The 17641-nt window shown below is 43.4% G+C and overlaps 1 protein-coding gene across 1 annotated transcript; it reads left to right on the plus strand.

Moving 5' to 3' along the window:
- Positions 1-11361: 11361 nt before the first annotated feature.
- On the plus strand, positions 11362-16204 carry LOC135373745 (uncharacterized). Its single transcript, XM_064606832.1, has 2 exons — positions 11362-11767; positions 12136-16204. The coding sequence occupies exon 2, from the start codon at positions 12243-12245 to the stop codon at positions 15240-15242; it is 3000 nt and encodes a 999-aa protein (XP_064462902.1). The 5' UTR covers positions 11362-11767; positions 12136-12242; the 3' UTR covers positions 15243-16204.
- Positions 16205-17641: the final 1437 nt, after the last annotated feature.

The raw sequence follows: 17641 nt of genomic DNA on the forward strand, positions 1-17641 counted from the left end.
GGCTTGTGCATTTTTCCATGGGTGAAGTAATTGCTTTCCAGTGTTTGCGATGACCAGTAGACTGCTAGACTTTCGCGTGACACTGTCTACGGCCATATTGCGTGTCGAATTCTCGCTAGCCCAAGTGACAAATGTCCCTCACGGGTCCATTCCATCGTCTCAACAGTAGGATGAAAGCGCTCTTGAGCTGAGAGCTACGTCACCCGAGGGTTCCCTCAAGGTCTTGGGTTTCATTGATGTTAACGGCAAAAACATCCCGTTCCTTCCATTGTAAGCTATCCTTGCCGTCATAGCGGTGTCTAAGGCACATGTTCGTCTCTGTTCTTCACGAGGCCGTCATGCACCGTCTTCAGAAGTCGATAATTAAAGGAAGGTTAGAAGCATATGTAGAATTATTTCTTATGGTTAGGACCGTAACAGTAACCGCGCTACCAGCACCCTCAGACACCTCACACGAGGAGCACCCTCAAGGTAGCGTAATTTCTCCCCTCCTGTTCAACACAGCTCCATCTGTCATCCATGTGGGAATTCGCATCACAACCATCCTAACAGAATTTATTATATACACAGATGACATATGCATGCTCTTCCAAGGCTGTTCCACAGAGCGAATTCAAAACCATGCGCAAGTAGTCCTCAGCCAGGTGGTTGAAGACCTCCTATCCAAGGGGCTTACCATCTCCACTTCAAAAACAGTCACTTTGGCCTGTACCCCACCAAGAAAACACCTCGGCAGCAGTTGAACCCCTGTACGCAATAAGTCGAAAAATCCCAAACCGAGAAAAGGGGCCTGATCTGATTGGCCGTCCCATTGCCACACATGCATTTCCTTTGTTTTACCTGGGAGGTACCCGGGTTCGAATCCCGGTGCCGGCTGTGCTGTCTGGGGTTTTTTCTGGGTTTTCCTCAGACGTTTTCAGACATATGTCGGCACAGTTCCCTTAGAAGTCGGCCCAGGACGCACATTCCCCCAGAGCGTCAGTCGTGACGTTGCCGACCTCTGTGAGGCCGACAACGGCGAGCCCTTTCACCACCCACCACCCCCACCACCTTTCTTTTACGCGGCCGGTAGCGAGCCAATAAATTGCAATATGGTCATACATTTCCTTGGGCAGGTATGTGGAGGGTATTGCAGCAAAAATAGTAAAAAGGGGATAAGTCGACATATCCCCTTATTGCATACACAGGTTCAACTATCCACGTCTTATCGTCGGCAATAATACTCTACCAAGAGATCCACGGGTCCGATACCTTGGAGTAATATTCGACTCCAGACTCCAATGGCCATCCCAAGTAAACGGAATGGTGCAGAAATGCACTCCCCTGCTAAACATACTCAGACGCCTTTATGGTAAAACCTGGGGAAGCCACTCGCGACACATGATCATTCTATGTAAGAGTCTCAATTTGAGTCGGTTTAATTATGCTACTCCGTTCATGGAACCCTCGATGCACGATTGGTAATCACTGAAACGTTTCCACCGTGCAGGCATCAGAATCGCACTGGGTCTCCCAAAATATTCCGAAATAGACGCCGCATTTCTCGATGCCCCCGAGATACCACAGAGTGTAAGCGCGGAACGAACGTACTCGCCATAATTGACAGGATCTACAATGCATCATCTGTTTTCAGCGACATCGTCAGCCTATCAAAATGCCCGAGCACAAAGACCGGCTCGCTAACAAAGGTCTATCGAAAAAAGAGTCGCGATCACTCCTGCCCCATCACTGATTAAAACCCCACCCCTATGGAGGGAGTACATCCCAAAGTTAACCACCTAGGTACCATGAACCCGCAGCAAAAGAAGCACAGCGCGTGCCGTAATGTGGTCCAGTGTTATTGGTCTCTGTGCGGAATTAAAGGGACTATGAAATTTCCCGAACCCCCATACTTTTTTTCGATGGAAACTGTTCTTCCCGCAGAGAAACTAATATGCCACAAATTTTTCCGGACGAAATCGCTCCACTCTGCGAGGAGCGCGCGCTGGAAATGTCTCTTCCGCGTTCCTCCTCTTCTCTCGCGCATATTTCCCTGCCGATGGTGTAACTGTACGGACCGCGTTACGTCACCGGTGTTGCACAATGGCAAGTAATGCCGCGAGCTCGCGCTGTGGCTGCCGCCACTGCCGAAATCTGCCGATCGCGCGAAAGCTGCTGTCATGGAGATTTCCACTCCCGATGAACGCATACGCGAGATCCTACGGCGCATGCTCCTGGCGGGATTCCTCGGCTCGGCAACACGTCACGATGACGTGTTGCTGAGCCGGCCGTGGTCGCGTCAAGTTACCCGTTGTGTCTCCGCTCGGCAGCTCCCCACGGCGCGGCGCCAGCTGTCCTCCCTTCGCCGCTCCGTTTAAATTCGCTCCCGAGAAGTCCGCTCGCGCGACGAAAGTAAAATTTCGGTTCTAGACTCAGAAAAATGTCTTCTTTCGAACGAAACGAAGAAAAAAATCGTTTCATAGTCCCTTTAAGGCTTCAGTTCCACTCTTCTCTCGCATGTCGTAGTTCTACATTTGGTTTGCAGGGGCGCCACCGCCTCGTGACTCGGCCTCGAAGACCCTCGCGCCGGTTCTCCTAAAGGTCCTTCTGCTAATCACTTATCTCTTTTTTACTTGTATAATGAAGGTCGCTCGCAGCAAAAGGGGACTTACAGTCGACTCTCGTTTACGTGACATCCAGGCTTCCTGGAGAGAATGTATGGATAGCTGGACATTCGGATAGGTGAAACTCTGAGGCTTTGCAAACTGAAATTCGTTTGCACTGTCCCTGTTCAGATGTCACGTGATCTAGATTAGCGATGCCCGCAACGGTGTCGACTGTTATTTGTACAGTTTTAAAGGGGAGAGCACGCAAGTGCATTACACGGGGTCGAAATCAAGGGGTGCCATACCTGGTGATGATGATGATGAGTTTTTATCGACGCATGAGCGAAGCGATACCCGGTGACCTACGTGAAAAATGTTTGCAATTACAAGTGGTTTATGAAACAGTTTCTTGAAGCCACTTTGAACCCCTTTGTACGTAGATGGTTCGCAAGTGGGAATTGTTTCATAAACCATTTGGAACTGCAGGCATTTTTCACCTGGGGTCTCAGGATGACAACAGTTTTCGCACAGATTTGAGCTGGAAGAAAGGGAACATATTCGGCTGAAGACGAAATCCTCCACTGCAAGAAACAACGACAAAAAGGAAACATAAATAGGGAGGAATACTGCACCTATACGTGTAAAAGAGACGATATACTTATGTAATAGAGCGACGAACGGTAGGAATACCGAAAGAAAAAAAGAAAACAAAATGCCGGGTAAGTGAAGGTACACTCATAGACACGCGGGCAGTATACTTAGTAGTCAGAAAAACTAGCGTATCTCGCAGTGCCTATCTAGCAAAACAATTGCTAGATACGCTAGCTAGCGTATTTAGCATCAACAAACAAGACCGCCCCCGTCCCCGCCCCATCCCGCTCTTGCGAATGTTAATTAGGGTTATACCTCGTGAGCGCCAGCCCACAGATACCGACCTCACTGTATCATCTGAGGAATTAACCACGTGGGCACCAGCCCACTTTCACGACTCCATCTGGTAAGCCATCCCTGCCACATGCCTTTCTTAATATTATAATTAGGTGCACGCCCTACTGTGTTGGAGTAAACCACGTCAGAGTGATACCGACCTCACTGTGTCATCTGAGGAATTAACCACGTGGGCACCAGCCCCCATATCGTAAGCCAGCCTCCAGCAAGTCCCTCGCACGCGCAACACGCGCTTCTTATTATAATTAGGTTGCATGCCTACTGTAGATTAGAAGGAACTACATAAAAAGCACAGTTGCAAGATCGTATTTTAATTATGACTGAACTACCCCCCAGTCCCACTACAGCAGCACCCCATCATCTCACGAAGGTTGAACCAGCCCACGAAGCTGTCGTTATACTTCTTAATAAGTTTACCTCCACCCTCTCGCAGATTTTAAACCTGACCAGTTGTGGCTGACCACGTGGGGGCACCAACCCCTTTGCTTGCCTGTAGGATGCACTCACTGAATGTCATCTTAATTGTGTAGTTCCATCAGAATGATATACCTCTTGTTTTAAACAAACTACGTTAACAATGAATAATTAGCTTAGTTATGAAATCAGAAATGTGCCATAACCGTTCATCCATCTAAGGATCTTAGTAAAATGAAATAATAATAAGATTACGAACATTAATTCTTTATGGATAGTTGCACAATTCTTACTCGATCCTGCAAAAGCGTATACGAAGAGGGGAGTCAAGTCCTGTAGGTCCCATAAACAAATACAGAGGAAGCGTGGACCTCCACGCGAAAGCTTGTACAAATTAAACTTAAACAAAAATCTTCAGTGTCGGCTTCTGTATTTTGTTTATTGGATCCCTGCAAGGATAAAACGATAGCTCGATTCGTACATGGCACAACATTGTTCAAATATTTTTTTTCTTATTACGTTTTAAAGTCGACAAGTAGGACACCTCGCTATCGTCTACCTAATGGAAATGGTTGATGAGCCAATCGACTCCTTCCGAAGTGCGAGGAGACAGTATATACTTAAACTTCAGAGCGCTAAGAGCGTAACCGGAAATAAAAAAAAAGCCTACAGCTCTGACCTTCGACAACCGATCGAAAAAAGAAAAATGCACCGGCCCCCCCGCCACAACATCGTTGCGAATTGCAAGGATATGGCATAGCTAGTATTGAGAAGTGATTATGGACAGGGTGCTAAGGGTGTGTAACCGACAAAAGGCTTACCGCTTCGAAATTCGACATCCGACGCATCATGGGGGAACATCATGATATTCATTGTAGAGATTTCATTAAACATGCTTGGACTTGCAGTCGACCAGGCTACCTCTCCCCATTAATCCGTTTTTGTGTACGACACGGATTAACTCTCGAGAAATGATAAGATCACTTTTCCGTATTCCATTAAGATGTTGTTGTGTTAGCGACGCTTTGCATATTAGACGACGGGATGGCTGAAGGTCACGCTGTTTCCACTCAGACTGTGATATCTCTTCTGCTGATTTGCATGAGTACACGAGCAAGTCGAATAAACGCTCGAAGATACACGATGTTATTGCAATAGCAAGCATTTGCATATAAGACAACTCGTTGGATAAAGGTCGTACCTTTTTACTCTAGCCGGTGTCGCCTTTGCAACTCGAAAACAGGAAAAATAATTACTATGCGATACATGTTGCGCCGCAGGAAAAAGAAGAAGAAAAAAAGACGCAGTATACTAATGACAGCCACCTCCATGCTGACTGCTTTGATTTCTGAACAGAGCGAGCCAGCCCGGGTAAAGCCGTAATTACCTCTCAAGGATAAACGATAATATCACTTTCCTCATCACGTCTTTGGGGCGAGACGGTCGACGCTGCACTCTCATAGGCAAACGAAGCGACTTCTATATAAGACGGTTCGTCCGCAACGCTTTCCGGACTGAGCTGGAATGTCAAGTGAATGCCACTTGATTGTTTTCAGGTGGATTCACTTGACATTCCAGCTCAGGTTTTTCCGTGCGGGTGTTTGACTGGAAAAGCAGACTAAGGTGAGTACATGCTTTTTTATCTTCTCTTGTTATAAGTTCTTCCCCTGTGAGCGTGCAAGGTCACAGCCATTTATGGAATGCATGTAGGTGAAAGAAAAAAGAAAAGAGGTTCATTCCTTCCCGCAGCCGACATGCAATCTTTGTGATTTTAAAGTGCACCTTCTTAGATCATCGCAGTAGATGAAATGAAAAAATAAACGATTGCAAACAGTACAACATTATTTTTTTATTTAGGACATTGCATTGCGTTGTATGTTTTGGAGGACATTGCTAATTTACAAGTCGGCTTCACCTAACTTCTACGTGCGTTGCGGGAAGTCAACGTTAGGAAATGCTCAGTCTTGCTGGATTGCTTGTTTCTTTGCATTTCAATTCAGCGGAACGGTGTTTTTTTTAATTGTTTGACTTTGGTTCTTCATAAAACATATTTTCCAGTTCATCGTCTTTGTTGTAACTACTCCGACGAGGTTGAAGGGTCATCTCACATTTTGGGCTTGTAAGATCGACTTCTTCTAAGCATTTTTTTTAGCTTCTCTTTTTCATTTCATGTTCGGGTAACAACAGAACACTTCACCTGCACGTCAATGGCAAACAGGTCAGAAAGAAAGGAATGTGTCTACCTTCATTTGTGAGATGTAGCTAGTCTTCACCCAACTCCTACGTGCATTGGGGGAAAGCCTACTTTAGGAAATGTTCAGTCTTGTTACTGCATGTTTCTTTGCATTTAAACTTAGCGAAACGGTGTTTTTTTTATCGTTTGATTTTGCTTTGACATAAAACATATTTTCCAGTTCATCTTCCTTCTTTTGCTGTAACTACTCCGAAGAGGTTGAAGGGAAGAGTTTGACATCTTCCTTGACAACAAGGCAAAAATGTGTGCTATACAATGGAGAAGAGGTGGAAAACTTTTTTTTCAAGTTAATCCACTCGGGATTCCAGATGAAGATTTTTTTTCTCCGTGAGAGTGTTTGACTGGAAAGACAGACTGTGGTAAGTACATGGATTTGCCCTCCTCTTTTGCAATACATATACTATATATAATGCTTTTCTATGAACATGCAAGTCATTTATGGAAATGCAAATATGAGGAACGACAAGGTTTCATGCCTCTCGCTTTCAGTGGCGACATGCAGGTCTTTGTGATTTAAGGAATGCTTTCCTAGCCCATCACAGGAAGTGAAAACGTTTGCAAACAGTTACATTTTTTTTTTATTTAGATACAAGGACAGTGAGATCACAGCCCTTTTAGATAGTGAGATTCCATAGCCAGAGTGATGTCGACCAATTGTTCTGCCAAGAGAGTAAATGTTGCCTGGGCAGCGGCGAAGTTTTAACTCACGTTCTAAGCACAAACAGCATACATCTGAGCATTCGTTATCGTAATAGGTCCTTGTAAGATTGGCTGTCTCTAAGCATTTTTGCAGCTGGCGTGTTTCGTTTCGTGTTAGGGTAACACCAGAACGCTTCGGTTTACCGTTTTCACTCCAAATGCGTACCACAAGCAAGTCAGAAGGGCACGAATGTACATAAACATATTTTTCCAGTTCAGCTTCTTTGCTGCAATTGCCCTGATGAAGCTGAAGGGAAGAGGATGGAAGCTTCGTTAGCTCGATGATCACCACAACAAGCAAAAACGTGTGCCACACAACGGAGAAGAGAACACACAAACATCTATCCATGTCTGTTCACTCACAATGAAATGAGAGGGCTTAGTACAAATGTACATTTTTATTTCCCTGATACATGAGCGGTGATTTTTTTTTTTTATGCTCCATTGTGCACCAGTCGATGTTTGAAGAGGTCAAGTGTTAGCTTGCTGATGTAGCCTGTTAAGTAGTGCCAACCTTCAGACTCGGCTTGTTCCATGAAACATAGACTCTCGGCAGCAAGATGCATAGCGTCAACCTCGTCAGCATATGTCAAAATTTCGTCCACGTGACGTGACCATTCAGCAAGTAAGGCAAAAGGTGATTCCGAGGCAAACGTACAGGCGGTGTGAACTCTGGCATACATTGTTTTTGCAGTTTTCCAAGTAACCCTGTCAGGAGGTTGATCTGGCAGCGCTTGAAACAACACCATATCCGTCACAATTTTAAAAGCTTCCACGAGCGAAGTTTTGCCTACTTGTGTTAACCCACATTCCAATATCTCTTTGTAGGAGACATGTTTGAGACGACACACAGGCTGCATCCGAAATTCGTGTGTGTAACCTCTTCTCCATCTGCCACACACATCTCTACCTAGCACAGGCTGCTCTTCATCTGCGTCTGATGATGACAACCATGCGCCATCAAGCCGAGGATCAACCTCAGGCCATGTTGTGTGATCGGCGGCTGACTTGTCTTGACTGGTCATTACAAACCAAGGTAATTTTCTGCAATCCACTTCTTGTCCAGACTGCCAGTGAACTGAACCAAGTACTGAAGCTTCCCATTTCTAACTCGTCGTTTTATGATCTTCTCTACTTTTGGAACCTCTCTCACTCGTACAATTTCACTCTCATAAAACCCACCAATGATGTCTTCATTTTTAAGATCACGTAATAGGTACGTGTTAGGATACCCTAACTTGATCGCTCTCACCACGAAGAGTTCTGACGTAAATGACCCTAAATAACGTTTTATTAGCTGATGTCTGTATTTTGCTATTCTCACTACGTCTCCAACGCTGTAGCGCGGCGTTTTTGGTGGTCCAACCGGGCTGGGGTACAGTCTCTCTCGGAAAATGTGCTCGTTTTCTTTCTTTACGTCCACTGGTCTGGCAGAAAGCGATCTGTGTACGCGATTGTTGTAAGCTTTCACTACTTGAGGTAAAATGTTCACATATCGCTTGTGACCCTGGAATGTGAAGATACGGTACAGTGTGGTCACAATTGTTCGCTGACATCGCTCGGCGATACTGGCCTTCATAGGAGAATTTGTATGGATGAGCCGGATCCCCCTTGCTTTCAGAAACTGTTGTACCACCTTGTTTGTAAATTCTGTTCCACGATCTGTGTGCAAAAGCTTGGGTGTCCCAATTCTTTTAAAGGCAAGTTTAAAAGCTCGAATAACCTCGGGAGATCGTTTATTACGAATAGGTACAATGGCAAGAAGCCGAGAGAAAGCATCTATACAAAAGAGCAAATAGCGAAAACCATCGTTCTGGTTCTTTAGACTTTGCAAATCCTTTAGGTCAGCCTGGAATAGTTCACGAAGTCCAAGTGCAATGGTTTTTCGAAACTTCGTGGGTCGCTTGTATTCCTTATGCAAACTGTACACATCACTTGTCTCCAGAAATTTAGTGACTTTGTCCTTCTTTTCGCCTATGGCTCGAGCAAGTCTCTGCACTCCACCAAAGCTGCCGACATGTTGCGGGTCATAGTAAGCTGCCATTAGTACTTCTTCCTACTGCAAACTCTAAGAGCATCGAGTGATAGATAAGCGTTGATTGTAGCTGAAACGTCTCCTCTCATCCAGGGAGGTTGCCTGTTGTGAAGTTCGTACTTCAAAAGCTCAACAATAGATGAGTGTGGCACCACCTTTCCGTGACAGATAACTCTTCCGTACTCGTCGTAAGCCAGAACCGTTGTCATCAGCTGAAGCATAGCTAATACCTTTTTATGATGTCTTGGAGGGAAGTGTGACAGTATTTTTTCTTCTTCGAAGTAGCCTCTCTCCTCGGATTTCAGTACGGTGTCCATGTGAGCTGTCGTGCGCGCTTCGCGGCTCGTGTGAGCGGTGGTGACGCACGTCGAGGTGTGGAAGCTTCACTTACGGAATGAGGTGAAGGAGTGGCCAGAGTTTTCTCTGCTGTATGTTTTTGAAGACGAGATGGGTGCACAATAAGTGCTGGTAAGTTTAGCTTGACCAATAGCGGCAAAATCCGATCAAAATAGGGTGGTCTTTGAACATTTCTTGCTTTCGTCACGAGATAGTATACGAGGTCAATTATATTAGTATTGTCTACTCGCTCACCGTCGACAATTATCTGAAATGTTTTCCTATCCCATGAGATCGTTGGTTCCAGAAGACGTAATAGGTTTTCTGATCTGATTTTATAGCCACTGCTCATGAAATCAACGACAGTATTACTTTTTTCCTCGGTCTGTGTTTCCTCTTCTCTCGCTGTTGTTGAACCCAGTGTAGGTGTGCTCTCACTCACAGTGGGATGTAGCAAGGAGTGAAGATATTGGATTATCTCTTTTGCTTTGATATCGTCTGGTTCATCTTTCTTCAATATCTGTGGGATGGGGGTTTCCCGGTAAGGCACAAGCTCGTATTTCTGCATCGACTACACTCCGATTGCTTTTGCTATCGCCCTTCCACCTAAAGTCGAGAGGAGACCCAGCAAAGGTGGCAAAAGGAACTGTAGAAAACCACCAGATTGTTGCAATACCTTTCGAACTTTCTTCACTCCTGTAGTGTCTCGTTTTGCCAAAAAGCGGATAGGTGTTGCATAAGGTTGCAACTGATTTCTCACTCTTGGAGCTACCTTAATGTTTCCTTTACAAAGATTCATACAAATCTCTCGAATAGCAGTTAGTTGCTCTCTCGTAGCATGTTCCAGGAGAAAATAACGTTGCTCCGGCAACTTTGCATCAGCAAGCAACTGAAGGAAATGAATATTCTTCTTGACACGTTTCATGTTTTATATACTATTTGTCGCTGGTCGTCTGGAAATATATTAGTCCACACCCTAAATTGGTCTGAACAGTTTTGGGATAGGTCAATTACAAGGTATGAATATGGTTTCTTGCAAGCATCTTTATATATACTTGGCAGTAGTTCACTTTTCTTTCGACCAAACAGTTGTCGTGAAAGTATTTGCATTTGGTCCGCAGTGCGGGCGGAACGACATAAAATTAAGGCACTGCTGTTAAACTGAATGCATCTATACAGAGGATCATTAATAAATAAATATTGTGTTATGAAAATAGCTGAACAGTTGAGGTGGTGACAGCCAGCTACATAAAAATTGCAGATTTCTTTGAGCCTTTGTTTGTCGGCTAAGCAATCATCAAATATAATTAAAGAATTTCTTACAGTATCAAGATTAGTAGGAATATCCTGACTGAAGGTTACCTCTGGAAAATTATCAAAGATTGGTTGTTTGTACAAGTATATGTACAATATATGATCAAATGGTTTGTCGAAGACAGCAGCTCTATGTTTAATTAGACGTGTAACAAGTGTCGTCTTTCCACTCTGGCTTTGACCTGATATGGTCATTGAGACCGGAGTGGTAAACCTATAAGGTCCAACCTCAGCCATCTTTTGCAAACGAATGAAGCATGCTATGAAATCACAACATTACATAAAGGAAGGTTACAGCAAAGACGAGCCTGTACATCACTCTCAGATTGGCTAAACTGAAATACAGACCTTCAAGGTTGTAGACATTCAAGGTTGCGCACAGCCGTGTTAGTTATCAGACCAGGAGCATTCCATAATGGAAGGTTACAACAAAAAGCAAAGACAAGTCTGTGCTCTAAGCTTGCCCAAAGTCGAAGTACACACGTTCAAGGTTGTAGACATTCAAGGTTGTGCACGTAGGTATGTTAGTTACCAGACCAATGAAGTTAGATAGGACACGCTGAAACATGTCTTCACGTATAACGTTGCAAGGATGTAGACGTTCAAGGCTGTGCACACATGTTAGAGAGCTGCATGCAATCGCTATATAAGAGCGGACATAGAGAGTGGTTCTTCATTCAGAACGTCAGACTGAGGAGGTGTGTTACATATTCCTGTGGAAGATGTAAGAGTTTACAAATCTATTCTTCTCTTTCAGTTCATTCTATACAGCAAGAGGAGAAAGCAAATTGTCATCATAACAGCGAAGCCTCCTTAACACAAGTAAGCTATGTCATCCGTCATGGAAAAGTTGGATAAACTGAAAAAATGTGGTGACGGTGAAATTCAGAAAATGAGCAACATACCCAAAAACGAAAAGTTCGAAGTGCTGGACATTCAGAAAATTGACACTATGTATGGCGAGGCCGTATACGTGGAGCTCCGCATGGAAAACGACAAGCCAGTGAAAGTGTATCTACCTGGACGCTTCAAAAAATTGTCGGAGGAAGAGCTAGAGGAAATGCGACTGCTTCCAAATCTCAAAATGGAGAAGAAAGAACGGTTTACCAAAGATGGTAAAAAAGTCATTTCGCCAGATATTATCTTCACCAATTCGAAGAGAAAGTGATGAGATATGGTGACGTGTCACTTATGCTCCCAGCACGAACGGCAGTATTATGCAACAGCATTAGGTCTTCAGATTCACTTGGCAAATGTTCACAATCTTCAAGCCCCCTGCATTCCTTTTTGTGAGACTTTGTGCACACTGCGAAACTATACTAATCGGTTCGAGCTACATTTACACGACAGGGACGTTAGCGGACATGATGTTACAACCTTTTTTCACGAGTACAGACAGTACATTGCTGATGTCTTACGACACTTTGGTTTCCCACTGCGCTATTTTGTATTGCTTAAAGTGGAACTTGGTCGTCACACGCCAGACGATGAGTTACAGCTCGAAATTAGTTTCGTGCCTTCCAAAGTAGTGACAGTATGGTCAGAGGCAGATGTAGAACCTTCTATCACTCAAGTGACTGCTGAAATAGCACAAAATTTGGAAAACCTCGAAGTAGAAGGTTCAGGTTTTTTTCTCTTTCGCATTCATGCCTGTATCATGAACATTGGACGTTTGATGCCTCAACTGATTGGATGTGCCCAGTTTGAGTTACCGCAAGAATTGAAGCATAAGTTTCGTTCTCTGTTGTGTGTGGACTTTGGTTTGCATGAAGATGAGCAGAACATGTGTTTTGCCTTCTCTGTAATAGCTGCACTGCATCCTGCTACTGGTTATCGCAGGCGTAGGGCATCTTCGTACAGACCATATATTTCTGAGTATGTTTTTCCGAAAACATTCCCGGTAGCTTTCCCAAAAGAGGTTGAAGCATTCGAAAAAAATAATGGTATCAGTATCAATGTGTACGCCTACGAAAGGGAAGACAAATCTCTGTACCCCATCAAGGTTGTCGATGACGAGCGTGAGAAACATGTGGATCTGTTGCTAATCGACTCTCATTTTCTGCTTATCACAAATTTTAATGGATTATTTCAACCTAGCGGACGGTTTCATTGCAAGAGGTGTATGATGGGCTTCTCATCAGACAGAATCCTCAGTGATCATTTAAAGATGTGTTTGCATCAGAAGGTTGCTAAGACAATTTACCCTAAGAAGGGAGAGACGGTAGCATTTGCCGGGGAACATCTCATGTCGGAAGTCCCTTTCTACTGTGTATATGATTTTGAAAGTGTTTTGTCACCTTGTTTGGAGGAAACAAACGTGTATGAGGATCACTGTCCTTCCTCATTTTGCCTTTTGGTTATACGTGCATCCGACTCACACGTGTTGCAAAAGCATCTTTTCCGTGGTCCTAATTGTGTCACAGTATTTATGGAGCTGCTGCGGAAATTGCATGACGAAATTTTAGGATGGATACATGCTTTTGCACCTCTAGAAATGACTGAAGAGAATGAGCGTCAACATACAGCAGCCACTCATTGTAATATCTGCAAAGAATCCTTTGCTAAAAGACAAAAAGTTCGAGACCATGACCATGTAAGCGGAGAATTTCGACAAACACTATGTCAGACGTGTAACCTGAAACTGAGAGTGCCACCCAAGATTCCAATCATTGCACATAATGCTAACTATGACATGAGTTTTCTCCTGTCTCATTTACATCTGCTTAAGAAGTCAGACATCAACGTGATTGCCACCAGCTGTCAAAAATTTAAAGCAATTGACATCGGCTCTTATCGATTCTTGGACAGTTTGAGTTTTCTGAACGCAAGCCTTGAAACACTGGTGAAAAATCTACGTGATAAAGGTGAATCCAACTTTCAATGCCTTCGCCAGTTTTTTCCAAATGAGGAACACTTTCAGCTGGTTGTTCGTAAGGGGGTCTTCTGTTATAACTTTGTCACCAGTTTTGAAGCCTATGATGAGCCTTCGCTACCACCTCGAGATAAGTTCTTTAACATTTTGAATGGAACCGAAGTAAGTGAACAAGACTACAACCACGCGCAGAATGTGTATGAAAAATTTCGGCTCAAGAGTCTTGGAGAGTATTCGGACTTATACCTTCTGACAGACACACTGCTTTTAGCAGATGTGTTTCAGAACTTTCGAAAGTGGACACTCGATGTGCACAAGATTGAACCGTTTCATTTTGTATCCCTTCCAGGATTAAGCATGTCTTGTGCACTAAAAATGAGTCAGGTAGAACTAGAACTAATTAACGACCCCAACGCGTACCTGCTCATCGAGAATGGCTTACGAGGAGGTGTCACACAGTGCTCCCTGAGAAAAGCAACTGCGAATGTGCCAGGAACAGAACAGTTTGATCCCGAAAAAGAAAAAAAAATAATTAACTACATTGATGTAAATGGCCTGTATGGAGCAGTCATGAGAGAACCATTGCCTTACGGAGGATTTGAGTGGCTCACTGAGGAGGAAATTGTTAACTTGGATATAGCTCAGATACGAGATGATAGCCCTGTGGGTTACTTTCTTGAGGTAGACCTAGTGTATGACCGAGCAACTCATGAACGCCACAGAGATCTTCCCGTTGCCCCTGAAAAAATGTCCGTTCGTTATGAGCTATTGTCAGACTATCAGAAGGCGCTCATGAAGAAGTTCAATCTTCCACAGAAAGCTACCGAAGCAAAACTGTTGCTAACATTATTTGATAAAGAGAGGTACTTTCTCCACTATCGCAATTTGCAACTGTATCTGCAATTGGGGTTGCGTCTCACTAAAGTTCACAGGGTTCTCAAGTTCAATCAAAAGCCCTTTCTGCGATCCTATGTCGACTTCAATCACGAACTTCGGAAGCGAGCTACAAACGCATTTGAGAAACAGCAATCAAAGCTAATGATTAATAGTGTATATGGCAGGACATGTATGCAAGTCAGGAAATTCGTAAATTGTCGCCTCACAGTAACAGATGAGCAAGTGTTGAAGCTTCTACGTAAACCAAACTTGAAACAGTTCCGCCCTCTGAGCTCTCACGTCATCTTGTTCCAATTTAGTCAGTCTGTTCTTCGCATGAAGCAACCGCTGTACCTGGGCTTCACAATATTGGAATTGTCTAAGCTGAAGATGTTTGATTTTTATCATAACCATCTTCTCCGTGTAGCCCCTGATACACGACTGCTATACATGGACACTGATTCTTACATTGTGATGCTGAGTGACGATAAAGTACTCCACGAACTAGCTGACGAGCATCTAGACAACTCTGGATATGACCCTGATCACCCACTCTATTCGACAAAAAACAGGATGGTACTAGGAAAGTTTAAAAATGAGCTTCCTCGTGATCACATTCTTGGCTTCTGTTGTCTGAAGCCAAAGCTGTACGCCCTCGATCTGTGCAGCAAAAAGCAGTACAATCGCGCTAAGGGTGTTAAACAATGTGAAGCACAAAAACTCCACTTCTCTATGTATACGAATGCTCTCGAGCAGGGCACAATGCATAAAGTTAAACAGAACCTCATTGTGCACAAGGACAATGTCAACAAAAGTGTGTCAGTGACAAAAATAGCCCTCAATCCACTGGATACGAAACGCTTCATTTGTGGTGATGGAATTGACACGCTACCTTTTGGCTATGGTTGAATTTTTTTAATGTGTACGGATTGGTCTCTCTAATGAAGCGATGGTGTTGGGGTGTGCACCGTCACGAGGTTTCATTACAGAGTTGGCATACGGGAGTAGGAGGGAACTCATCTGTTATCACCCCCGCAACAGATGTTGCCCTTCTATTCCTGGTCCCACAGAAAAAAATTGTAATAAAGATGTTACATCCATATAGCTATGGTTTGTCATATATTAGAACAATGTCATGTTAGAACCATGAACTAAAGCTATTGCATTATTCCACATCTATGGTTGTCAGTGTGGGATTACTTACAACTGTGAGTTAGGAGCTAGAGGATATTTGTTAGGAGATGGAAATAACAACTGACTTTGTCTGCAAGTCACTGTTTGTAAATGGACCATCTCAGACGAATTTGATTATATGTGCGTGAAATAACCTGTTTTCTAAGAATTTGATTATAAGAGTATGTGATAACCAGTTTCTAATAGCATGTATGTAATCTATAACAACGTCTTTGTTTGCAAGTCAGTGTTTGCAAATAGCCTGTCTCAGATGAGAGTCACTGTTTGTAAATGATCCGTGTCAGAAAATTTTTGATTATACAGTCAAACTTCTTTACAACGAAACTCAGGGACAGCAAAAAAAATTCGCAGTAAAGGTATTTTCGTTAAAAAGGATGTCCATTATTGGACCTATAGGGCTCCAGCAGGACCGCAAAAAAATTGCTGTAGTGGTATTTTCATTAAAAAGGTGTTCGCTATAAAGGAGTTTGACTGTATGTGTATGAAATAACCAGTTTCTAATAGCATGTATGTAATCATCAACAATGTCTTTGTTTGCAAGTCACTGTTTGTAAATAGCCTATCTCAGATGAGATTTTTTTTTATTACCAATGATTCATTATATAGTGTGCAAATTAAGTTGACAAATAAAGCTCTTTTCCTGCAAACTGAAATTTTATTGAATGCTCATAGTACACTACAGCATGACATATCCTCTGTTTTTCTTGGGAAATTTTTTCGAACAAGCGTTTCTATCAATCTGTCATTGTGTCTGAAGTTGGTTGGTGAAAACTTCTGAGTGCACTCTTGAAGAGAGAAACCACAGGCTAGAAGACTACCTACATACAAGCAGTACAGTCCACATGTAGCAGATCCATATCCCTGAAGTCGTTTTGCATTGTAGTGAAAGGAAGATGTTGGGTGAATAAACTGGTAAATTTCTTTGCAAACTGGTCGTATGCCGTAGCTGTCGAAATAAGAAATGCTGTTGTTCTTAGAGATGTAACATAAGGTCCAGTGTTCTCCAGGAGAGGATCTAGGAGCTGTGTTTACAACATACAGCCCTGGTTCAGCTTTTTGACTTGCAATTTCATTGCATGCAAATGTTCCACGAAACAGTGGTCTTGTGCAGTGATTTCGAGCAAAGGCTGCATAAAATTCCCATTCCTCCATTTTTTTTTCTATACGAATTTGACTCGTCTGTCTTTGTTGATTTCTAGCACACGAGGTGTTTCTGAAACAAAGAGAACTGTAACAGCCTCTGTAAGATTTCCACCAAATGTTAGGGTGAGACGAACATTGGCTTGTACCACTGGACTCAGCGACTGCACTTCCACATCTGGAGTGAGATGGTAGTAGAGCATAAACGTTTCTTTCTCATATGCAGCCGGAGCTAGAGGTATGTCTTTCCGCTTCAGCTTGTGAAGCAAATTCATATATCCTTTAGAGTAGATCGATCGTTGAAAGTCAAAGTCATCTGTGTACTGTTGTCCACCAACATCAAGCACAGCTCTCTTAAGCTTGAAATTTTCAAGTTTAAATGGATTCCTTTGTCTGTTACCCTGGTAGGCTTCACTTCTAACCATCAATACTGTCAGCTTTGAGGGAACTCGTTCACTGTAAAGGTCATCGAAAATCACTTGAGATTGATTTGGAGCAATTGTCCTGTACTTAATCTCTAATCCTCGAAGGAGGTATGATGCTGGAGTTGTCTGAAGTCTTCGTTCGATGCCGACGAGTACACTTGGAGAAACCTGCACACGTCGCAGGTACAACACAATTCGTGAAAACTCTATAGTGTGTTTTTCAGTCTCGCTGGCAGGTGCAAGAAGTCGAAAATCATCTGTGTTCTGACGAAGGACAACTCTTATGTCGACTCCATTGAGAAGAAACTTTTCCTGTTGACATATATCACTGAAGATAGGGGAATAAAGATCGCAGAGTGCCGAACCTTTGGTCCGTTTGTAGCGTGCAAAAATTCCTTTTGCCTCAACAGGAGCGGCAAAATTTTCAGATTCTCCCACTGGATCTGGTTCGTAGAGCATTGCAGAGAGGGTGTGAGTTTGAGTAACATTATTAGCATTTGTTATTATGTCCAAGTATGAACGATATGCATAATTTTCGAAGTTAGAAAC

Source organism: Ornithodoros turicata, unplaced genomic scaffold, assembly GCF_037126465.1.
Source record: "Ornithodoros turicata isolate Travis unplaced genomic scaffold, ASM3712646v1 Chromosome31, whole genome shotgun sequence".
Lineage (NCBI taxonomy): Eukaryota > Metazoa > Arthropoda > Arachnida > Ixodida > Argasidae > Ornithodoros > Ornithodoros turicata.